The sequence below is a fragment of the Rissa tridactyla genome, chromosome 2 (assembly GCF_028500815.1).
Source record: "Rissa tridactyla isolate bRisTri1 chromosome 2, bRisTri1.patW.cur.20221130, whole genome shotgun sequence".
In the NCBI taxonomy this organism is placed as follows: domain Eukaryota; kingdom Metazoa; phylum Chordata; class Aves; order Charadriiformes; family Laridae; genus Rissa; species Rissa tridactyla.
Window position 1 is genome coordinate 55,623,074 of NC_071467.1, and position 25,930 is coordinate 55,649,003.

Below are 25,930 nucleotides of genomic sequence, written 5' to 3' on the forward strand. Positions count from 1 at the left end.
CTTCTCGCTCACCCCCGCGCATATGCAGACTTGACAAAATGTAGAAACTGTTTTAAATTAGACCAACTTTATGCAGCACGTGGTTTTTCAGACTCCCTGACCAGTAATCTAGATTAAAGTATTATTTTATAGCTCTGAACAAAATAAAAAACTTGGTATATTTTGAGAGAAAATAAATGTTCCATTTTAAAACAGACTACCCACTGTCGAAAGTTCACTTGTAAAGCCTGGGTAAGAATTTTTGGTGCGTTTCTGTCACTGCAGATATGTGGCAGCTCTGCCTGCACTTTGGAGGCACACAGGGAAAGAAGAGTTTCTTTTGCTAGCTATCTCTGAGCTGGTGTGGCTGGAAAGTCCTTTTAATGTGTAATGCTGTGACACCTTTGAAAATGGCAGGTAGAGCCTTTTTTTTTTTTTTTCTTTTCTTTCCTCATGAGAATCTGCACACAAAGCAGAATCCAGGCAGGCCATTATGTCCAGTTTCCAATACATTCTTTAAAGTGTCCATTTGTTTAGCTGTAGTTAGTTTACTTGAAGCTTTATTGGCTCAACTATTTACTAATTTCAGAGAGGTGGACAGTTTTGTGTTAGACAGTTTTTGTCATCACCCTGTCTTTTATTAAAGGTATACAGCAGCCCAGACCTGTCATACAGTTTTAGAGACAGAATTTGAATTTTTTTCCGTTAAAAATTGTCCATCGATTCCCACTTTAGCATTCTCTTTAACCACTTTATAATTGAGAATGGCTTTTTATTTTCCACTTTATGACTTCTTACTGGCCCCCAATGGAGTAGTTGTTTTTTCTCTGATTTGACAGTTTGTCAGTTTAGGGGCTCAGGGTCTTGTTTTCCTGATGCCGTGTTTCTCAGGTCATTTTCTAATTGTCATGAGAGTGTCTAGATGGGATGATTGCCCCAAAATCTAAAACTTCAAAAATGTAAAAGGAAGCACAAGGCAGCACGGCAATGCTGCCTTGTCCTGAGCAGTAACCCTTGGGGATGAGGGCTGGCTCATTCACAGTCCAGTCAAGCTTAACAATTACAGTTTGTCACAGTTTTCAGTTATTTCAATTTTTAATTTGCCTCAATATGTTGTCCAGGTGATGCTCTTGGTCCATTGCTGTTGGATGTAGGGATGGTCATAAGGACAGGAGGGAATGCAGCTGGCTGAGGAATGGTATATTCTTGGTTTGGGCAGAGGCTCCTTTTTTTTTTTTTTTTTTTTTTTTTTTAATAGACAGAAAAGATCCATTGCCTAATAGGAGATTAATCTTTCGCTGTATTATCAAATCCCTCTGATAGCACACATGATCTGGACACTCACCTTTCGTATCAGATGTCAAAACCTTTATTTCTGTTTCAAAGCGTAGCTACATTGCACTTCGAATTAATCAACACAAACACTTTTCCAGTATGAAACTGAAAATACAGAGACAACAGAATTCAGAATACTTTTAAAATGAAATAAAGAAGAATACTAATAAAATGTGGGATTGAGTAAACTCATCTTCTGGGTTCACCTATTCTGCAACAGAATTCATGTTACTTTGGCAGACCAGAAACCACAGGGTTCTGCTGTAAAGAAATAAATGTATTTTGTCCCAGAGCAAGGCCCTTTTATCAGTTCTAGTATGCACATTTGTTCCCTGCCAGTGCTAGCACTCATAAGCATCACAAGTTTTAGCACTTGAACATTTGACAGCAAATTTTTGATAGAAAGTATACATATTGATCGGGGATTTTTTCAGTACGTAAGACCAACGAAAATAAAGGAATGTCCAGCATAACTTGAACTTTTTTCTATGTTAGTTTTTGTCACTTAACCAATTTTGTGTTCTGTTATCCGACTTTTGATAAGGTATTCTTGAAGAATACTTCATAACAGATGTCATAGTTATAGTCTGTAACACACAGAATACTTTGAATAAAACTTCATTCACATTAGGAAAAATACAGTGTATTCTTTATCCCATTTATTATAATTAGTTGCTTTCATCTTATATTCCTTGTTTAAGATCATAAATTTTTCAAGATCTAAAGTAATTTAACTGAATAAAAATAGAAATGTGCAAAAAAGGACTATATTTGGGCAATGGCATAGTTATATTGAACAGGATTCATGATGGTTAAATGGATAATTGCACTTGAAAGAACCGTAGGCTGTAATAGACTGTGTTGCATCTTGTGCGTTTGTCAATTCAATTCCTCTTAGGAATCCAGAAATATCTATAAAATATAGTATAAGGGAAAGAATCTTAATGGGATATGTATCTCCTGTTTTACTTATAAATATTTCAGTCAGCACAGAATTCATCCTTTAAAATACAGTTTGGCTATCCGAACTGTAATGCCAGTATAACAGGCAGGGAAATTACTTTGCTTGATTAAACTATATAGCAGACGATATGTATTTTGATTGTTATTATAAATTCTAATTGCAAAAATGGGCGGAATTTCTTAAGTGTGTTAGTTATTATAAATGAGTGCCTATTTTGGCAGTGGCTCGTGTTTCAAAACAGTGCAACAATGAGAGACATTAAAGACCACTGATAATTTTTCACATTTTACTAGCCCTTGTTGATATCATATGTGGATAACCTTTTATGAAGTGGAAACCTTGTATGATAAGAGCATCGTGACTAGAAAATAGGCAAAGCGCTGCAGAAGAAGGCAGGAGAGCTTGAGTAGATGCAAATATAGGGTTCTGTCAAATGTCATGACCCATTTCTAAATAACTTCATCTTATTTGTAATACAGTTAGATGTGAGGGTTGGAACTTTGGGGAGCCAAACATAAGCCATTAGGACTCTCAATGACTCTTGATTAACAGTAATTGTAGCTAAGCGGTTTTTAATATTTTTTTTTTTTGTTCCAGTAAGATGTTCTGTGTTATTCTTAGTTCAATCTATAAACTTGTCTATACTTCCAACACCTATATATGCCATGTAATGCTATTTTAATCTACAAAAGACTTTCCAGAAAGTCTTGGCTGTGCAAAGCCTTCATTAGTATTCATCTTATCTTTAGTGGCTGGCTGCAGAAAGGAACGTGGCTTGGCATCTGTGCTGTTAAAGATCTTGTGTATGCTGGTCAATTCTCTGGGTTGGTGGCTGTACAGTTTGAGTACTTGTAGTGATATTTGCTGCAGTTTGGTTATTAGTTGCGGGTGGAAGTGACTTAGGAATGGAAGGAGTTCAGAAGTTCCCTTTAAACTCTTCCTATAGCAGGTGTGAAGATGAGAGACCCGTATTGAGGAAGTTATAATAAATTCACAGAGGTTTGTAGGATGTAAATGGCAAAGATAAAAGAAAAAAAGAAATCCTGACAGAGTGATTTAGCTATAGGCTCGCAAGAGAAATAAAAAATAAAAAATAAAAAAAAAAAAAAACAAAAAAAACCAAAAACAAAAACAGTGAGAAATGGTTCTGTGTTGACAGACAAATGGTCTAGACAGGTAGAACTGTCAGTCTATTTATCCACATTTTTGACATCTTCCTAAGTAGTGAGAAGAGGAGAAGCCTTTTGCCTAACCATCTGGAATCACAAACTCTTCCCTTTTTTTCCAGTACTGGACATTTTGCAGCACTTGGCTGTGCTTCTGGGTTTGAGCAAGAAAACCTAAACTTTCCTATGTCTCCCTATTGCTAGAGATATGTATGATATCATGAGGTATGGGAGCTATTCTGTACATTCATTAGTCCTGTGTTTGAAATGTAACCCATTATTCATGCCAGGTTTTATACAGATGTAAATTTTTTGCCAAGCTTGACTACGTTGCACACTGCATAACTTGATATTTAAATTTAGGCCTTAGTATCATTTGCAGTACCTTTGCAAGGAAACTGCCTTTTGCTTCACCTGTGGCTTATGGTGTTTTGTTTTGTTTTGTTTTTTAATTTTTTATAAAAAAGCACAGATAGGTCTGTGAAAGTTGATGTTTTGCTGTTGTGTCTGAAACTTAGCTTGTGGCATATTTTATGAAGTGTGAAGTAATATTTATTCAAGTACTAGAACAAATGTGTAAATGGATGCCCAATTTTCTAAGCCTTTCTGCTGGAAATGTTGCAGATGTTATTTGATGTACTATATACAAATCTCTTGTATTTCTGAATTTGTTTAACTTTAGGGGAGAGATCATTTATATGAGTTGTTATCATTGAGGTGAAGTATTAGAGTTCCGAGTTGAAAGTTTTTTAATGGGTTTTCTGTTCCCACTGGGTTATCTAATTGAATCTTGTGCACTTAAAATAGTACAGAAAGACTCAATGTCCAGAGCTGCCAGTTTCCCTGGTATACCTAGAGCTAATGAATACTTCCTAGACAAAGATATTTTAGAAGAAAGAGAACAGTATAGGATAGTCTGTATCCAAGGGCAGGGTAAACATGGTGTGTCTTTAAAGACCAATGGCACTGTAAGAGAACAAAAAACGAAATTATTTGGTGATTAGTTATAGAGTTAATTTCTTTTGAAGATTTATATGCTTACAAAGTGCTTGTCATGAATTTCAAATATAAACTGGGACTAGCTATTAGGCAGGCGGGACTTCAGTTAGGTATAACGAAATTTTGTCTTCTGTTATCCTACTTTTTGATAAGGTATTCTGTAATGCCATTTATAATGTTCTAGGAAAACTTATGTGTCTCAAGTCTTTTTTTAAAGCTAGATTTTGTCTGTTTCCTATTTTAATACAGCTTGGCAAGGCTAAGCCTGCTCTGCCTATGGACAGATAGCAAAGATGATGAATAGCCCTAAAGTTTAGTTTTGTTTGAACAGCTGCAGAATTTACTTTAATATGGACTGAAATATTCGTGACTAGGGTTATATTTGTTTTCCTGAATAGGAAAGATGTCATTCTTCACTGCAGTGAAACATCAAAGAAAAAAAGAATTTTGTAACACTGTGTTAGTCTCCTGTTAGAAGAGAATGATGTAAAAAAGCTGGAAAAGTTTCCTCTGCACCAAAGGGAAAAAGCAAAGCTTTTACATTTTCTTGTGGATAATGTTAGATTTCGGTCTTCAAAATTCGTGACATTAGATTTTTCCCCGCCCCAGCTTAGTGTGTGCTTTTATAACATGTTCTTCTTTTCTAAATGACTTAAAAGAGTGGGAAAAAGAGGAAATAATGCTGTTTTCTTTCAGGGAGTTTGAGGCTCTGCATAGATTGGCATTATGAGATAGGTGTGCTGTGTTGTACCAGAGGCGCTGATCCCACAAACACCCAGGCTGGTACCTGTTTGCAGCGCAGCTCACCTGGGAGCATCTACGCCTTCCCTTACTTGGCAACCAAGTTACAGGGATGGGAACCGATGTTCCCACACTTCCATTTTTCCTCTAAAGTGTGGGTTCTCAGGCATGGAATAGTTTGTTTTTCCTTAAGAATACTAATTATTCGATCTTTTGATGTTGTGAGTTTTATTGCTTTTTATTTTGCTGGTTTGTTTTTGCTACCTGATGATTGCGTCATAGGGAGAAAACTTTTCTGAAGTTCTAAATCTGCTCTTTTACCCTTGGGATTTTGTTTTCACGACGAGAAGGTTTTGTGCCTGCTCAAAACCTGATAATTAATAAATATATAATCATTTGTATTAAAAGACATTGAAAAATTATACAGCCTACATTAAATTATGTTGCAATTGTTAGGATTAGAGACTCAGAATCTGTTATCTGCATGCCTTGTGTAATTTTTATCTTTGTTTTTATTTTACAGGATGCTGTACTTTCGATGAGCCTCTTAGTTCCTGTGGCTATACTCAGTCAGATGATGATGATCTTAACTGGGATCAGGTGAACGCACCAATAAAGCCCCCCTCTGGTCAAGGGATGCCATCTGGTTGGTCTTTTATTTTGCTTTGTTTCTCTTTGACATTAACTTATGTGTTTATTCAGCCTTTCTTGACAGTACTATTGTTAGAATGTTACTTCGTCTTAATCTGTTTGTTAATTGCAAGACTCAGATCTTCCCAGTGATTTTTGTGAGTGATGTTTTGCAAATCAAACGTTTTCTTTTGTTGAGTGTGGAACATAAAGGTAAGAAAGTAGAAATAGAAAATAGTGTCATCAGGGAAGGCAGAGAGAAAACAGAATGATGGCATGAAAATGAATATAAAGTAGTACTAGAAACATGCAGACAGGATGACTCAAAGGAAGAGGGAATAGTAGAGATAAAAAAAAGGTGGCCTTAGGTATTTTCATTGAAAGAGATATTAATCAAAACCTATTCTGAAAAGAAATGGAGAGTGAAAAAGAGATGAGAGAAAAAGGAGAGGAGAGGTACCCCGAAACAGAAGGCGTCAATGATATTGTGCTTGTTGTGTTACTATTGTTTATTGTACTTGTAATGTACTTTGTGCGCTGCATAATTCCATAGCAACAACCATTGCATTCTGTTGAACTTAGTCAGTTTACTGCAGTCATTCCTTTACCACTTCACCCACCCACCCAAATATGTAAAATCTGATCATTGGTTTTAAATGATTCACTAGCCTAAAATTTATCTAGGCATGTTTAGAGTTGCCCCCCGTGTACTGATCTCCATCTCTTGGGGGATGATTGCCTGCAGCCCAGCTCAGCATTTTCTTTGGCTTTTAAAGACTTAGCCTCTTGTGACTATTGTCACCTAAAAGTAGCCAAAACAAAAAGACCACTTCATAAAATCACTGGCTGTAGCATCACGGGACTACTTCTGCAGTAGCCTCATAATTTAGTATAAATATATCCAGAACACTTAAAAGCATAGCAGATGAATGTCCTGATGTTTCACATCGATTTCACTTAGTTCTTCAAAGGACTCAGAAGGTACTTCAGCATTTGTGTAAAATCTCTTTAATGGTTGTCCTTCTCAAGAAATGTTCCTTATTTTTGGATAAGGGAATTAGGAGATAAACAGTGTGAATCTTCAGAAGTGACTACATAAACAAAACCTGAATGTATCCACTCATCACTAGTGGTCTAATAAATGCACTAATGTATGATATGCACCAGTCGGCCCTATTCACTGGTAAAAATGCTGTGGTCAGTGGTCTTCACTATAGATTTATCAATGTCGCCATGTGTTGTGGACATCATATCTGAGGGTGAACTGAAGTGCCTTTTCCGTCAGCACTTTTGTTTCCTCTGGCAAAGGTAGGACTCGCGCTTCAAGATGAATGTTCGGTTTGCCTGAGTCCCAGCACTTGGATTGTCGTGCTAGATTGAGTTCATCATCCCAGATAACGGAGGCTCGTGCAAATTCCTTTTTAAACTGGCTCTTGTCCAGTGGTGTTGGCACATGCTGCTAAAAATTTTCTGGACTATTTCATGAGTGCTTAATACTGTTTCTCAAGTTGGCGCTAACACATGTCGTTTATCAGTCATCTTGGCTTGCAGTACAAGCTATACATTCTTTTTCTCAATCACACCACAGGAAATTGTCTTTCTATTCCAAATTTCATTCATTACTGTCCCTGCTTGGATTTTGTGAAAGTGATTGTTGGTATATGTTGTTCAGTCTTCTTGGCAGATAGAAGAGGTTCAAATCTGTGTTCTTTTCCGTGATAACCACAGGCTTGAAGATTTTTTTATTTGATTGTTTTGTTTTCCCAGGGCCAATAGTGTAGACGAGGGACTGGTATTTTTATGGAGGGAAAAAGATACATGTAATTTTATTTATCAGATGTCGTACAACTTGTTTCGTATTTGTCTTCCTGCCTTTTTATCAGAAGACTAAAATAATGTTCTGATGATCAAGTAAAAAGATATTAAACTTGGTAATAAATTATATTTAGAGTCGAGGGAGTTTTATTTCTGCCCATAAAAGAAGTGAAATATGCTTTGGGAGTCTTCGGTCAGGAGATGAACAAGTTAGTCTGAGGAGGGTTGTGGTTATCCGTGCCTTAAAAGGTCAAAAACCCCTTTGAGAGGGAAAGAAATGCTCACTTTTTTGAAAATGAGAAGCAGTGTGTCTAAGGGCACGATTCACTCAAGTGGTATCTAATTTTTCCTCATAATTTCATCTAGACATTTTTTCCTGTTCTTGTTCAAATCATCATCTTAATGATTTTAATTCGTTTTCAGTTAGCCTTAGCCAGAGGGTTGTGTGATACACTTAAAAAATGATTTCAAGTAGTTTGTCAGCAGTTTCTGAGCTACATATTTTAGAAAAAAATAGCTTGAGATGATAATGAATAGAACATCTTAGATTAATGGTTTGTGGGGAATTCTTGGCTTGAAAGCAAAATGCTTTATGCAACGATGTTGTAATACTAGACTGAAACAAGAACTCTCAGTTCAGTAGTCCCGTGTCAGTAGGAAAAATTAATGCACATAACATTCCTAATTTCAGGCAATATGCTCCAGTGAGCGACTTGATGTCAATATATAATATTTTGTATAATTTGGTGGCAGTCAGGGGGAAGCACACTAGTTATGGGATTTGATTTATTTTAATCCGCATGAGACAGTTGAGAGCATAACTATACTTCAGATAGATAAATATTTTGGCTTGATATGTTATTTCGGTGGGTCAAAAGAAATGTCATATAACGTTCATGCATGTGTACATGCATTAATGTACACACTGTATTTACATGCTGGTGAACATTAATAGTTCTTAGATCTAATTTTAGATGAAAACTGATAAGTTATATCAAAGATGATAATAAAAAGTTTCTGAAAGTGTTTCTTAAAGCGGACTTCAATCCTTGTTGGATTGTTACTGTAATAGAGAAATATGAAGTTATTGCTACTAAAGTAGTAGCACTCCAGTGCTCTGATTTTCTTGATAAATATAAGTGTGACCTTTAGTGAGTCAGTACTAATCTGAAATTGTGTTAAACAGACCCAAAAAGCGGTGACATGTATATTTCTGTATATATTTGTATGGATTAAATGAGAGTGGTTAATCCACTGCTCTTCTGTTTCAAGTGTCCTGTGGGTCAGATGGAGTAAATGCTGTAGGAAGAATAGCTCTTCCCTTTTCTCAGCCTCTGCCTTTCTCCTTGGCTTTCTGTTCCAAGAATGTATGTTTATAATAGTATTCAAAACTATAATTATAGAAACACTTAGTCATTATTAATGCCATCTTGCATTGTCCTATAAAACAGTTACAGCAGTTTGATATTAATGTGTTTATATAATAGACGTTTACAATTACAGCTAAGTGTATACCCTCTAGCTGTAGTCCAGTAAAGATGCCTTCAGAAAAATATGCCCAAATAATAGATTACTCTATTGGAGAAGTGTTGGCAGTGGGGCAGAGTGGCTGCAAGGGCAGCCTCTGTGAGAAGAGACCGGGGGCTGCTCCATGTTGAATGCATCCAGTTCCAGCTGGCTCCAGTGGACCCACCACAGGGCACAGTTTGAGCTCCTTAGTGATGCTGGCGCCTCTGGGATAGCTTATTTAAGAAAGCATAAAAAGTGCTGGGCAGCAGCTATGAGAGAGAGGAGTGAGAAAAACGTGAGAGAAACAGCCCTGCAGACACCAAGGTCAGTGAAGAAGGAGGGGGAGGAGGTGCTCCAGTCACTGGAGCAGAGAATTCCCCTGCAGCCTGTGGTGAAGACTATGGTGAAGCAAGGTGTCCCCTGCAGCCTGTGGTGAACACTATGGTGAAGCAAGGTGTCCCCTGCAGTCCATGGAGGACCATGCTGGAGCAGATATCCATGCTGCAGCCCATGGAGGACCCCATACCGCAGTAGGTAGACATGCCCTGAAGGAGGCTGCAGCCTGTGGTGAGACCACGCTGGAGCAGGCTCCTGGCAGAAGCTGCAGCCCAGTGAGAGGAGCCTGCGCAGGAGCAGGTTTTCTGGCAGGACCTGTGGCCTGTTGGGTTAACCACACCAGAGCAGTGCATTCTGAAGGACAGTACCCTGTGGAAAGGACTGATACTGGAGCAGTTCCTGAAGAACCCACGTGGGAGGGACCCACATTGGAGCAGTTTGTGAAGGACTGTCTCCCATGGGAGGGACCCCACACTGGAGCAAGGGAAAAGTATGAGGAAGAAGGAGCAGAGAATGAAGTGTTATGGACTGACCATAACCCTTATACCCTGTCACCCAGTGCCACTTTACAGGGAGGAGGTAGAAGAGTTGGGAACGAAGGAGTGAAGTTGAATCTGGGAAGAAGGGGTGGGGTGGGAAAAAGGTATTTTTAGTTTTTTGTTTCTCATTATCCTACTCTCTATTTTTAATTGGCAATAAATCAAATTAATTTTCTACAAGTTGAGTCTGGCTTGCCCATGACAGTGATTGGTGAGTGATATCCCTGTCTTTATCTTGACCCACGAGATTTTTTTGTCTCATTTTCTCCCCCTCTCTTGTTGAGAAAGAGGAGGGAGAGAGCGGCTGGGTGGGTGTCTCACAGCCAGCCAAGGTCAACCCACCGGTAAAGACATTCCCAATCCAATTAATCACTTGGATGAGATTTTATTTTTTATGACGTTTTTGATTAGTGTGGACAGTAGCACCATTCTTCTGATCTTGCTTGTGTCACATTGATGGCATCTTCGGTGATGCTTTTAGAAAATAGCAAATTTAGAACATAATAAATTATGCCAGTTTCTTGCAGATTTATGCCCCACAGGTACCTAAAAACTACTTCTTTGCATTTGGAATGCAGTTGCAAAGGTCCTTTTCCGAACCAGCTGCTTGGCCTTTTTTTTTTTTTTTTTTTAATTTCAGTATAGAAGGGTTTCCCCTTCTAGACTGCATCAAATATGAGCTGCTTCTCTCTATTCTTTGTCTGTTACCTCCTTAGTTGTCTTATATTAGCATAAGCGTCATTGCACCAGTTTTACTTTCTGCTACACCGTGATAGCAGTCATCTTCATCTAGTCAGTAAATTTTCAGGGAGAGATCTTCATGTGTTTCTTCATGTTGCTTCACTGGAATGTGCTCCTTCTAAACACATGTGGCCTTCTTTTTTTTTTTGTTTGTTTGTTTTTTATTTCTTTTGTCATTGTGTCTTAAAAAAAAAAAAGGTTGTCCGTAAACCCCTTTGCATTGATCTGATCAGTACTGTGTTCTTATTTCATTCATTTGTTCCATTTTTTTATTTTGTGTTTACCCCGCAGTTCTTGTTTAGTGCTCCAAGGTCCTGTAATAATGCAAATAAACATGAACAGTCTTCTGGAGCTTTTCTTCTGCATTTCTAATCTGATTTTTGGTTGATCTCCCAGATCTTGATTTCTTTCTCTGGCCTATGCCTGCTCTACTCTCACTCCATAGTCCCATTTATGCTCAAGTCCCACCCAATTCATCGTGGCCTGTCATTATTCTGGCATTGTGGTTTTCCCACAGAGTACTCTGGTACTTAACATTAAAGCTCAAAACTATTGCTTATTCTGAGATGTTTACGTGAAGGAATGCGGGCTGAGTGTGCGAGACTGCAGTAGCAAAGCCCTCTGACACCTGGCAGTGTATCCTAGAAGGGAAGAACAGAAGAACCGAGAGCAACAGAGGTGTTCATTGGATTTAAGGGAGAGGATGGGGGGGGGTGCAAGCTGAAGAATTAATAGGTGTTTAAATATACATATGGACACATACACATGTATGGATGGATACCTGTTTACCGATTGAGAACAACTGGCATACAGACAGCAGTGAAGAGAATGCAGGTTCAGAGCTCTAAAACACTGAGAGGCAGGATCTGGGGTAGTCTGAGGAATGAGTAGGGTAAAAGTTGAGAAAACTCAGATGAGTAAAAAAACCAAAGAAACAAAATACAGAGACGTATGCAAATTTCAAATCAAAACAGAATTTATGAGGTATTTGAGTGCATTGTGTTAGTTTATGTACTGCTACAGTGAGTCTTGTCACTGACAGTGATGCAATTAGAATTTTACAGATTACTGTAAGAAATGCAGACATTGTCAAGACTCTGCTCTATTTGTGATTTGCTGGATACCATTTCTGTTCATGTCCATGTATTTTGTTACAAAACACTGTGTTCAGTTGTGTAAAATCTTTCTACAGTGTTTCACAGTTCCAGAGGACAGTAGCATCCTTTTTTCTTCAATGCCATGGTTAGTTTGATATCACTGAAGGGGTGTCACTGCATTTGCAATGAGTCACTATTTTAGAATAGTTCAAAAGCAATTATAAATCAAATCTTCACAGGCTGACATTCAGTGCATTGAAAGGATGTTTTTGGCAATGAAGATTTCTGTGTTTAATACAGTGCTGGTCAAAGCCAGGATGAGGATTCTGTTTGTGCTATTTGAGGTGATAATATATAATTTTCATGGCTATGTGTAATTTTTTGAATGGCCTTCTATGGTTATTTGTGTCCTGATTATCTAGTGTTGCTTAATGTTTATCAATACCAATGCAGTGTCTGCAGAAAATGCATATAATGCTTTATTAATCATTGTTTAAAGTGGTCTTTTGGTATCTAGTTAGCAGGCATGCATAACTAGCAGATATTCCATAAACCAAGATACTGATTTAGGGGAGTATTTAATACTGTAGAATGTGAAGTAGTGGTGTGAAAAATGTAATTGTTGTTTAATTGTGTGTAGAAGAGTTGTGATCCGTTTTAAAAAGACAGATAAAATGATCAGTTGGCAAGTGTATACTAAAGCCAACTGCAGCATCTTACCATGTAAAGTTATCCTACTTTGACTTTCCATTGTGATTAGTATTTTATCATGAAGTGTATTTTAGCACTGCATTGTGTTTCTGTTCTGTGTTAGTAGGGATGCTTTTCTTCTGTTTACATTCATATAGAAGAGAATTAAATATGTTCCTTATTCAATGCTGTTTCTCCCAGATTACTTTAAATAGTGGCATTTTTAAATTCATCTGAATGCTATCCAGAGATAACGTGAAGTACTGTCAAGGTGTGGGAGTTGCACCTCGTTCACAGTGTTCAAGTTTGATTTTTCTCATAGACTTTTCTAGACCTGGAACACGAGCATGTTTAGCATTTTGTTGCACATCCAGGTAGTAGCTGCAGGCATTAAGGACGTTGCCTCTTTTGCAAGCAGCTCCAGCTCGTGTTGACATATTCAAGACGGTTTCCAATTAACTGTGTAAGCTAATATCAGTTGCTGCTAATATGGAGCAACATGGGGGTCAGCCCGAGCAAACCACCCAAGTACAGACCCAGCCAGCTTCGTGCTGCTATGGCTACCATGCAAGCCCTAGAGGGGTTAGCTACTTTGAAAACATACTTAAAGACTTTAGCGAGTAGCGTACTTAACAGATTTGTTCAACAGTCAAAATAATGCCACCAGCTACATCTGAGATATTGCTTGTTGTGAGAGCTTACAGGAATCTTACAGTCATTTTTGTAACGTCTGACCTGACTTACTGATTTCAGCACCTGGCGCAAACACTGGATTTATTACAAATATAGAGCATCCAGTATTCTTGCAAAGGGTAGTAAAAGATTACTCAGCATCAGAATCTCTGATTCTGAATTACTGATGGACAATATTCCTGGCCTGCTTAATAGGCAACTAGACAAGATATTTGAATGTATTTTGCCTATACGCCTAATAGCTTTCAGACAAAATGGTGGGGTTAAATATGGTAATGATTAGTTTAAATTTTTGTTGTAGATGTTCTCTACATATGACTTCTATTTTACACTTTCTTCTTCTGTTGTACAACAAAGTATTTTGAATATAAACGGTGTGGTTCATGAGATAATGCCCAACGTAGGTGACTGACTTTCAAATTTTCATTTGAAGCAATGGGCTTTCTTTAGTATTTATAACTGTAACTTACTGAGAGGAGGATAACAGTTGTCCTGTTTTCTTACGCATTCCAGCAGCCCTCTGATATTTTGAGTACAAAATCACAGAACATGCTGCAACTTGCCGAAGTGGGTGGGAGACGCTATGTTAGAATCCAGCAATAGTTATTGCAGATTTATTAAAGATGTTTGACTGGAGAATGATGATATGATAAATTATGACTTTTTAAATGTTTGAGGAACTCTTCTCTTCCATAAAAGTGAGATAGAGGCTATATGAAAGGTCTGGGAATTACTTCTCATTAAACCGGAGTATTCTCGAAGCAACCTTGGAAGACAGAGTTGACTGCTGAGGGTGTTTCTGTGTAACACCGTGTAGTGCCACATGGTGCTAAGCAAGCCCTCTAGCCGAACTCATTTGCCTTGCTGTGATTACACGTTTCCTGCTGAGGTTATATATAACACCTGCCATCATATATGCTGAGAAGCAGCTAACGTAATAAGCTAGACACTGGAGCTGGGTTTGAAATGGAGTTCTTGACAGCAAAAATGTTTAGGATTACAAAGTTTTACTATTACACATTGGAAACCCAGGCTCCTTCCCGTCTTCCACCCGTAGTGCCAGACACTGTCCTGCTGGTTAAGTGCATCAGAATCTTGTTTCAGATTTTCCTGCTAAATTAGAAGTACACTGACTAACTGGGCTTTTGTTTGTGTGTGTTTTTTCCCTCCCTGGAGTGTTCGTGAGGAGTTCCTTCAGATGAAATAGGAGAGCCCCAACAGGAGAGAGGGGAAGTGAGGTGGGAGAATCCCAACAGGAGGGAGGGAAAGTGCTTCATGTTGTAAAGCCAGTAAATAATGGTTAAAGTATTTTATCAGGGATTCAGGACAGCTACCCGTGCATTACCTTCTAGTGAACTTGCATTTTTCAACTGGAATATTGGTCTGGAAAAGAAAAATTCAGTTACTTCTGGTGGAGGCTCTTGGTTCAGAAAAGACCACACAGAATGTAAATTTTCTTTCCTGGGGATGTGCCCGAGACATGGAAACGTACCTCAGGAAGCTTTAATCTGGATAGTTTGGGACTCCATAGTAATATAAATTAAGTTAGTGCATGCTTAAGCTTAGGGTTCCCTAGAGATTCACTCAGCGCTGAAGACTGTTACTGTACCTTCCCTGCCATGGGAATCTTACTGAAACCTCTGCAGTTTCTGCTCCAGTTTCAGCAGACTTGTATCAAGTAGCAATACATTTTTTGTGCCTGTTTGTCTGGCTATTTTCTGCTATTGGAGAATGAAAATACTTAGCCAGTTTGAGAAAAGCTGTGACCAGTAAAAAGCCTGTGAGGACTGTGAATAAACAGTGAGTCTGAAGATGCTCCTCTAGGAGCTGCACTCACTGCATTGCAAGATCAGGAGAATAATCAGAGTATTCCTAAATAAGCTTTTTCTTGTTTAGTAATTAATCTACTGGAAAAAAAGCCTCTTAATTTTTTGCAGTCTTCAGGGCTTTTCTTTCAGGCTCATGCTTATCCCATTAGATTTCTTCTCATCCAGCTTGCCCTTTAGAAACTAATAAAGAGTGGATCAAAACTTTTCCTTGCATCTACAGGCTTTAAAGTGTGTAGTGTGACTGCCTCCATTTCAGGGCCTAAGTCAGTTATTTCCTGAGTTAGAAGTTTATCTTTTAAGACAGTTCTTCTATATGACGAGATCATAGTCACAGTCACAGTTAAAATGCCAGTGAGCTGGAGTTGGACTCCATCACTCCTCTTCAGGAGTGCAAACATTATGACTCTTCAGGGAATCATTTTCTTGGCATATTATTTTAAGGCTTTTTGCTGAAATTAAAGAGGGAATTCTTGTCTCAGTTAGATTTATGGGAGATTTTTTCATCCCTTCTTACAGCACTTAATTTGTTGGCAAGCATTGATGACAATGTTTGCCATGCTAACAAATGCTAACAACAAGTATGTTGTTAGCAGTTTGAACTGTGACTATAGTAAGAGCGGCCAAAAAGTCATTGATTTGAGTGATTTGAGGCAGAGGTCATTAAATGCTGCATCAGAAAGCTATTTGGCAAACCTGTCATTCACGGAGTACTTGTTCTTTGGGTTGAATTTGAAATTACTCTGAAGTACAGGACAGTGATAAAGAAAGCTTCTTCCTCATCAGTGTCAAAACCCAGGCTGGTATTCCAACCAAACAAATATTCTGATCACAGTTTAAGAACAATGTATTTTTAGCATCCCCCTTTGTCTTCCTCCTTTTACCAGAGAATTATGTGGTTTAAATTACTTCATTAACCTTAATCAAGCCTCATAGGAAATGCTGTATGTAATATTGTAAAATCTGATTCACAGTAGAAGTGTGCTGGAAAATGTCTAAAATTTTGCAGAGTGATGTTTCTTCGCTTAGTGCGTGGGCTTCAACGACGTTTTTTAAATGAAAGTAATTGGTTCAGCCAAAATCAGCACATTTAGGAAACTACGTACAGCCACATAGAACTTCCGCTTGCAATGTGGCTTCAGGCATCTCAAGATGTCCACGCTTTTTGGGCTTCTGCTCCCAAGGTGAGGACAGTCATGTGGCAGTACATCAGGTGGCAAATGCGGCTGGAGAGCTAGGTTAGTACATGAGCAAAATGGATGGATTGTATTTTGTATTGTATTTAAGTCCTCTTGTATTTGAAGCAATCAGATTTCCCAACATATCAGACACAGTCTTAATTTCCTTATATATGTTTGTAGAACTCGGAGTCAGAGAAGAAGCAATTAAAAGACTTTCATGAATTCCATGAGCTGAATTAAAGAGCTCAATACTTTTGTTCTCAGTGTTAAAGCAATATAGTTGTTTCCCTCACCAGCTGAAATAATGCATTCTTCATCTAGAAGTCACAACATTTCTAATCAACTGCATTTCAGTAGCACAAAGGAAAAAAAAAAGTACTGTCTGGACCTCATTGAAAATTTAATGATGTACGCAGCCATTTAATTATGAGAAAACAGGTGCAGGTAATTATCCAAGTCATAATGTTGCAGCAGCTAATAACATCAAATATTTGTGATAATTGCATGCAAGCAATTGATCACAGTTCTGTGCTTCTGACATGATACAGATTTAAAAAATGCTTTTTAATACATACATTATCATATTAGAACATGGAAGCTACAGATGCACTTTTCTTATCAGTTTCTTCATATACTATGATTATGCATTAAGTTCAAATAGGATTGTATTGTTACTTCAAAGTTTACTATTTCATTTTTCCCCTTACCATAGAGGGGAGGAATGTCCTTCAGCCAAATCTGAGTTCCTGATTTTCCCATACTCACACCTTTACTTCTTCTAGGTGTCACAGTAAACTCTTGTGTTGTTTGGGTTTTTACTGGAGCATGACTGGGCAGGGTATAATTCACTATTCATTAGTTGCTGTTGTGACATTCATCTCTTCCTAACATCCCAAACACCTTCAGATCAGAAAAAGGTGAGAGTGAAAACTAGACTCAAAAAGGCAAGTAGAAACCCACAATAGGATAAGAGAGAAATTAATGTGCAGAGGTTCAAAACAACGATGGTGGAAAGTCCTCGATAGAATTATGGAGTGTAACTGTCACCTGTTCCTGGAAGCACTTAAGCAGTGTGTGAATCCCACCGTACTGAAGGGGAAGTTCTCCAAGTCCCTGGTATGTATGCTGTCGAGCATTGTGGCACCAGCCTGAACTCAGGAGTCAGATGTTGTTCTTCCCAGAATGTCTGTCTCTGCAATTGCAAAAGAAGTATATCAGACATGACAATGGGATGATCCTTAATGTATTCTTTTACTTCTTATGTGTTGAGGGGAATTGGGAATTTGCTGAAGAGGCTGTTTCTTATATGCAAGACCTGTGTGATCAGGCCGCTGCTCAAAGGCATTAGAGGTGCTCCTTTCTGAAGCTTTTTATAATTCACATCTTGCGGTTGCAAGGAAATGGCCCTGTTCCCAGGATGAGAACTGAAGTTGTTCATTAGCCCTCCTTTTGCGCATGGGCTATTGTAGAAGAGAAATCAACATGAGAAATCAATCTGTAGAAGAGAAATCAAGATTTGTCGAACACTTGAGAAGGCTCTGGAAGGAAAACAGCAGGTGACGGGAAGCAGGTCCCTGGTCCAGTCTTTTACCTCTGCAGTATTTTAGTGGTTTTCAGTTAATAGGAATCAATGCTAATTACTGCTTGAGTGGCAGGCAGCACTGACTGTATGGTTCTTACATCTTAGGAAAAGAGTATCCTACCACTGTACTGCTACTTACAGGGTCATGCTGGGATTCTTACAAGTGGCATCCCAAGAAGGAACTGAAAGAGAGGATGAACTTTCAGAGGAGGATTCTGGACTCTTCTGTATCCCAAATAGGGAAGGGTGCTTTTCTAGAAGCTAGCAGGTTACCTGAAGAAAGGGATGTAAAACTTGCTGCTTTCCATGGCATTTCCGTATGAAGTTTCCTTATTAAGCAGCCACACATCAAAAGAAACACCTTTGAAAGGTCCAGGCTGGGTTGATGAGGGTCCTGTTCTGAGGAGATCTGGGATATTGTGTACCTGCTGTTGAGCTAATGCCTATGGATACTGATTAATCCAAAAAGCACCATGCAGGACAACGTGAAGATGCGACCTGAGTTCTGGAAGCTCAGTGTGTAGCAGCACTAGCAATGATTATGTGCCTGAAACAACAAATCCTCATGTTCTAGAGTGGACTTGGTCGGTGGCAGCATCCAAGTTCTCTTTGTGAGTGCACAATGCACTATGTGAAATTTAATGAGCCGAAATTTTGCAGTGTAATAAATTGATGTACCATGGATAAAGAGATATGGTGTCTTTCAGCAATGATATTTAGGCGTTATGTTTGCTGTGGTGTTTTTCTTGACGTGTTTAATTTTAGTGTGAGACATCTTTGTGAAGGCAGAAAGTTGTTGGGAGAAATGTCAATTCAGGCATTTTACTTACATGACTTGCAAAATGTAAGCTGCTTTACTAAGTGCACGGCAGATTTTTTTTCCCCTGCTTTTTAGTGTATCAGTAACAACAATTATATAATTAGTAAGAAGTTCATTATTATTTTAGTTACAGCAATGAAAAGCTATATTTTGCAAGGGCATGTTATAGTGCCTGTTGAATTTAAATTACTCATGCTAATTGTTGTAGTGTGTCTACATCCAGTTGTAACTTTAAGTTAACATGAAGTATTAAAACAGGTCATTTTACCTCCTGTGCAAGTCTATAAAGAAGCAAAGTTAATTTAAAAAAAAAAAAAGGGGGGGGGGGAAGTCCTTGGAATACACACCTTGGATATGGCATGTATTCACCAGTGCAGTTAATCATTTGGATTTCTACATGTATAAAATGGATTCATATTAGATGTAGTCTTCACAAGTTCACATCATTCATATCCCATCCGTTATTCCCCCAGTAATGTGCCTTTAAAGTTCCAGGAAAGAGCTCCTCTGAGATCCTTTATTTACCCATATCACTGTCGTTCAAACGAAAATACTGTTTTGGAAAAGCTAGTTCTCTGCCTGTAATATGGAAATAAAAATTGATACCGCATTGATGCTTCAATGACTAGAATGCATCTTTTGTGTTCGGCAAATAGAGCCTATCCTGTGTACAGGAATCTAGAAGATACTCTGGTATAATCTCAGGTTGTCTAGTTTCATTCAACGATTAATTTTATTCATATTGAGAAGAAAAGTGTTTGAAATTATGTAACCTGAGGCCACTATTTTGTGTGCTAATAGTTGGGCTGCTTTTATGATGAAGCTGTGCGTTTCCTTTATGTTGCCTTTTAAGAGCCTTTCAATACTATTGTAAGGCTAAAGCCTAACAAAAGTCCTAATTTTTGTACTACATTTGTTAAATGACAGATCTTTGTAATGAAAGCAAAACTTAATTGCCAAAAGATTTATTCATTTTTGTTGCTTTGAGATTCTGGGATTTTTGTGACTTCAAGATTCTGTTCTTTTTCCTGTTCTGTACAGTTCCTGTGCCGTATACTTCTTGGGAGAATATATTTATTTGCAAGAATTTCATTCTCTTCCATCTCTTCCATTCCTCAGTATGTGCATGAGATTTCTGTGGTCCAGAAGTCTTCATAGTGCCTCTCTAAATTCTGCTGAATCCACTAGGCACAGAGTTTATGTTTTGCATCAGCTGTCGTGTTTGTTATTGTGTGCCAAATTTCTCTCTTTGCCACCTCTAACTCGAGATGCTTTTTCTAAGCATTATTATTATTTTTCATGGATTCATTTCCTAACTAAAACTTTGTTGGTATACTGCAGTTTAGCATATCAATGATACGCAGAGTCTAGGGAAGCACAGACTGTCAAATTCCCTAAAGGATGCTGGGATATCCTTTTTTACTTAATAGTTGCTTGAGCTTTGCTTTGCCTATTAAAATGTGTTCCTTCATGTTTTTCCTTATTTAAAGAAAATTTGATGGAACGTTTGAAGATAGGTCTAAAAAAGCACACACATTAATATTTATGGCATGTATTCTGACTACAGAAGGCCTGACTAGCAATTGGATATCACCATGTTGATGATTTTCAATACATCTGCTGAGCCACAGGATATTGTGAGCAAGGTAGTTGCCTTTACTTTGAAACGAACACATGAAGAGATTCGTTTTCACTTGGCTTCCACACACACTGATGCATTACTTGCATTCAAGATAAAGGGTGATATAGTCCGCTTTTTTCCAAGGCATTCTTCAAGACTTAATATAAAGCTCCATACCACCTGCTTCTACCCCGTCAAGGTTAAATTGTGAAAAGGCATGTTTTTAGAAACTGATACCATTTTTCTGCAAGTTTGAGGTTGCTAATTAAGTGCAAATAGCAGCAGATAACACCAAGTTTTGTCCTGTTCTGTCTACAATTCTACAGTTTGTTATACAGGGCGTGTTAATTATAGCACAGTAATTAAAAAGATAATTACTATTTTTCTTTGTTCAGTACATTCTTTCTTATGGTATGAAAAAGCATTTTACCTCAGATAGTCTCAAATTCTTTTAAAAGAGCCAAATCTCGTTGGAAATGAAATTTTAAAGTGTCTTTTTGGAAGAGAGAAATGTTTTTTTTATAATGAGACAAAACTTCCTGATGGAAGTTGTGAGGACAGCTTACTTAGAACCTGAACATGTTCATTTTTAGCGACACATTGCATCTGACTAGGGGCTGAAGCTGAATTACAGTTATTCTGTGCATCACTGCCATTGACCTTCACCTGGACCCTATTTTCTTATGCAAGGCTAGGTATATGCAAATGCTTACAACTAAAGTTGTGATGAACTGTATTTTGTGAGTGTAAGTTGCTTGTAATTCTAAATAATGATAAACTTTTATGAAGAGAACAAGGTAAAATAATTTTTTCTGTGTCATTCATTCCTCTCCTGCTCTCTTACTACTCCTCCCTCTAACTTCACGTCATTTTTCAGTAACAACAAAGAGAGAGTAGCCTATTCTGTGTACTTATTTTACCTTAATTTGGAGGATTATATTTCTAACTCTGTCACACTGAGAAAACATGAGGTATAGTTTTACTTTGCAGTTCCAAATGGTTTGCAGGGATCCCTGAAATATTTTTACTCTGAGACTTGGATGGGAATGTACTTCTTAATTTTATTGAAGTTTCTTTGGGAGAAGAGAAAGATTTTTGTTGTTGTTGGGTTTTTTTGGGTTTTTGTTTTGTTTTGTTTTTACAAGGAACACACTACATGTCTTTATGTACTCAGCAGCACTTTCCAAATATATGCATTACTTTAGTCAATGAGAGTGGAATATTAGGTTTCATTAAAAAAACAACAACAAAAAAACTCAAACCCCAGTAAATCAAAACCATTCCAGTCTTTGAAACAAAAAATCAACTACTTTCATACTAACCAACGAAGTAGCACAATATTTAAATATTGATGTGTTAAACATGGAACAGATACTAAATGTTACCACATAAATTACTAAAGGAAGAAACTCAAGGCAATAAAGCTGTGTGTACCATATGGTTGCATAGTGTTGTAGTAGGCTTTGTCACTAAGCTGGAAGTGTTAGCTTCTCTGCCTCTCTAAAACTTTTTTTTTGTCTAGTAGAGGTCAGGAGGAGACTAATATGAAGTCTGTATTGTCTCATGCCAGCCTACTTGAGGGTTCATAGCCCCTGTCTCCAAAGAACTTCCTTTTATCACATGCAAGATGCCGTCTGCTGGAATAGGCTGACATCAGACCCAACCTAGCATTGCCACGGTTGAGGTTCCTGCAGTTCCCCGCTGTATTTTGCTGTACTTCTTGGTGGAGGGAGGAGAGGAGCTGAAATGTTGCTCGGGCTTAGTGCTGAAAGGCAGGAGTTTAAGCTTTTGTAATAGCTACATCATATTGTAAAACAACACTTGGTTGTTTAAGGATGCAGGGAACTTTTAAATGACCAAATCAACTTCCTCTTAAACTTTTCTATAAGTGTTAGAAATTACATCAGAAGCAAGATTCTTTCAGCACATGTATAGAGTTAGATTGGCTGGGGGAAAGAACAAATAGTAGAGATACATCTGGAAAGGGGTGCTTGGGGAAAAAAAAAGTACTAGAAAAAGTGTGTATTACTTATATGGTCTCATGGTGGGTACTGGGTTGGTTTTGTTGGTGTCAGGTAAACTCCCTAATTTTCTGTTTAACTGAGCATTCTGTCTCAACAATCAGCCTTGAAGTCTAGTACAAGACACCATCCAATTAATAAATGTTGTCCTGTTTTATCTCGTCATGGGACTTAGCAGAATCTGTGCTAGATAAGCAGATGAAAATCATACTGTGGTCTGAGTGGGGCAAGTCAATAATTCATGCTCAGTGGTCAGTAGAATTGATAACTTCTGAAACAGAATTCAGAGGGCAAGAGATGTTTCCAAAATGAAACATCCAGTATGATGTTGGAAGACTGTATGCTAACATTCATTCAAGTCTAATGCATATTAAAATTCCCAGAGCAGATCTTTTTGGTATTTTCCAGCATTTTCTTTTTCTTTAAAGCAATTTAAAGTTGAAATAAGGCCTTCCTGGGTTCTGTCAAATGAATCCACCTTACTAATCCTGAAATACCTTTCCTTAGCATTTTGAAATCAAGTGGAATAGCTCCTGCTTTTAGAAGCCTTTCAAGATCATGCTGTGCTTTCAGCCCCTATTTTCCTGTACTATGAGGTCATCCTTAGCAAGAAATGTAATGGGCCACATGACTGCTATTTTCTGTTTTGGAGGTAGACCGTGTCTATGAGATGTAGGAGAGCTGTAATGGTTTTACTTAAGATAGATAAAGGATCAGTGGTTGTCAGTGTAGGGATAGATTTCTTGCATCAGTTTTCTCAATTAAATTCATGAAGCAGCAGCACTCTAGATGTTATACTGCAAATGTTTATAATGTGATTGAAGTGTTTTACTTCGCTGTAACTGCTTTTGCAGAAGACCTCCAACAATAGTTCTTTGGTAAGTGCTATCTCGCATAGCAAATGTGATATTTTAGTTGTCAGTGTTGCTTAGGATTTTGTTTCTTACTGAGGTTTGTACAACTGGAGAGGAAGTACATACGTTATCATTTCCTGTGGATGGGCTGAGATGAAGCCTAGTTTTTAGGCAGTAGTTTCACACGTGCTTATATTAACTTGACTAATATCTTCCTTCCCCCATTAGGGAGGAGCAAGGGCTGGCTACTTCTTAGGCGAAGAGGGTTTGGGAGCCAAGGATGACCCTGGCGCTGGCTGTGCCCTCACCGATGGGGTGCAGTCCCACAGCATCTAAACGTAGCTGTCAGAGTAACGTCCTGCTAGCGGGATCCAAGGAAAGCTCCAGGGTCCAACAAGGATCCCTGGGCAGGAGCCGAAGGAGAAGGGGTCCGAGGCAAGGCTGGAGATGGGCACACTCTTCCAGCATCGCTGGGGCAGGGACTGGTGGCCCAGGGCTGAGCTGAAATGGGGTTGCAGGGGAAGGGTGGCAGGTGGGACAGCAAGGGCTGGTAGTGCCTTCAGGGACTTAGACCACCTTCTCCCACATCCGCAGCAGTAAAAAACCCAAAACAACAGAAACCAGAAAATCAGTTGGGTCCTTGGTTTGGTTTCCTGTGCAGCCGTGTAGGACAGAAAGAGGAAGGCACAGTAGAAATGTGTGGACCACTTTCAGTAGCAGCAGTGGTCCGTAGTGGCTTAAAGAACAATTTTGGCTACAGACGTAGGCCTTGAAATGCTTCCTAGCCTAGCTTCTGCATTTCTACCTGATACCTTGCTTAACAGGTGTTGTATCAATAGTAGTTGAAACAATTCTGTGCCTGTTTCAAAAACAATTACATTTGATTGTAACAAAATTTCATGTTATACCTAGAGAAACTAAAAGTTATTGAAGGTTATGTATTTAAGACATACCTCCTGGAGAAGACCTTTTCTTCCGTCTGTCAGTGTGATCTTTTTTTCTGTTTGTTTAGCAAAACTGGAAAACAGTTTATTCCCATTTTAATTAAAACAAGGGTGGGTGGCTGGGTGGGGGGAAGCCCAGAAGAAAGTGTTGGTAATAAGATGTTTCCTGTGAGTCAACTAGTATTCAAAGTGTGTTCCCTTACCGCAAGTTGATAACCTCCGTACCTCTTATGCTTGCTAATGACAAAAATTGGTTATTGCTGTATAGTAAAGAGTCTTTATGCTTCTGGCTTCAAGTAATAATAATAAAAAAAGGTAAAACACATATAAACAGCTTAAACAGGCTTGGTTTTTGCATACCTGTCAAATAAGTAATAGTACTCCGTAAGCTAAGTATTTGGACTCAATATTACATAGGGGGAGTATGGTTCTACTTTTCAGGAAACAAGAAAATTAATCAAGGATGTAATAATCATGACTAAAAAGTTACTATTTGTTTCACTTTCCAGAACAAAACGAACACTGTATCTCATTTTCGTGCATGCCATGTCCCTGTTTTTGTTTCAGTTCTGCGTGAACTTGACAATTAGTGTCCTTGTTTCATGCCTGTCTTCCACATACCTAGTGCAAAGGCTTGTAAATATGAAAAACATGGCAAGGATTGAGAAAAGTGGCATTTGCCACCAATGACTATTTGGGAGAATCACTTGTCATGCAAAATAACCACAAACAACATGTAGCATGGCCCTCTTATAAGCTAATTTCTCTTTAGCTGGCAGTCATAAAATCTACACTCTTATTTATCCAAGGATGTCAAATGTTCTTCCAGAAATGAGTAACACCTCATAACAACCATGAGGCCCTGTGGTATCCTCCATAATTTACAGACAATCTAATTGACCTATGCAGGTTAAGTGACTCACTTGAGATAATGAGTCAGTGGCAGAGTGTGAAATAAAGCTAAGAGGTACTTACACTAGTTCATGATTCTTAACAGAGGACACCTATATTGCTTTCCGCTCTAAAACACCAGTGCTGACTCAAAGACTACAATCAAACTTTCGTTGAAATGAAACCCAACCTTAATGAAAGAGGCAGTGGTAAAAGGCGAACTTTTTATAGTGGATGTTTGTGCTCAGCACTGGGTAATTACTGTAAAGAAACACACTAGAAGCGATGCAGGTATCTCTGCATAAGATGACAGATGTTGATTTGGCTTTGAATGTTGCCTGTTTTTCTCACTCTGGTGAGCTCCAGCTTTCAGTTGACTCAGTTTCTCTTTATATTAGTGCAAGGCTGGCAAAAGCCCTTCTTACTTGTTACGGAATTCGGTTTCATAAAGCCTGAGCTACACCTCTTCAGCCTTTACCCGGACACAGAGCATTGTGTCAAAGTGCTCCAAATTTGAGGGTTTCCCTCCAGCTGCATTTTATTTTGCAGTCATACATAAACGTTAGTATTCTGATATTACTTGCCAACAGTACCAAATGTATTTTTTTAAATTTCTAAGTATTATCAGGTGATGCAGATTTGTGATGCAGATGGCTTTTGAAGGGCTAGAGATCTCTTTGGCAATTGACATTTCTATGTCTCCATTTCCAAGTCTTTGATTTTAGAGACTGAGTCACTCTGCAGGTGTACGTACGCACTAGTCATGCTTTTCAGCATCTTTGGTGATCATTTGCAAGACTTGGGAATCTCTTCTTACCTAGGATCAATTTGACCATTTTGAGGCTAAAAGCTGCAAGATGTTTGTGTGAAGATCTATGGAAGAATAAAGCAGAAGGATAAGGGAAAACATACAAATTATAGAGCTTTTAGTAGACTGTTCAGCAGAATTATTTCCA

General features: G+C 38.3%; 1 protein-coding gene across 11 annotated transcripts in view; it reads left to right on the top strand.

Moving 5' to 3' along the window:
* PTPRM (protein tyrosine phosphatase receptor type M) overlaps nt 1-25,930 on the top strand; it is a 484,559-nt gene that overhangs the window by 108,116 nt on the left and 350,513 nt on the right. For all 11 annotated transcript variants that reach the window (XM_054191333.1, XM_054191334.1, XM_054191337.1 and 8 more), the window contains exon 2: nt 5,708-5,830. In XM_054191333.1, the coding sequence (XP_054047308.1) occupies nt 5,708-5,830 (123 nt within the window). The remainder of the gene's footprint in view (nt 1-5,707; nt 5,831-25,930) is intronic.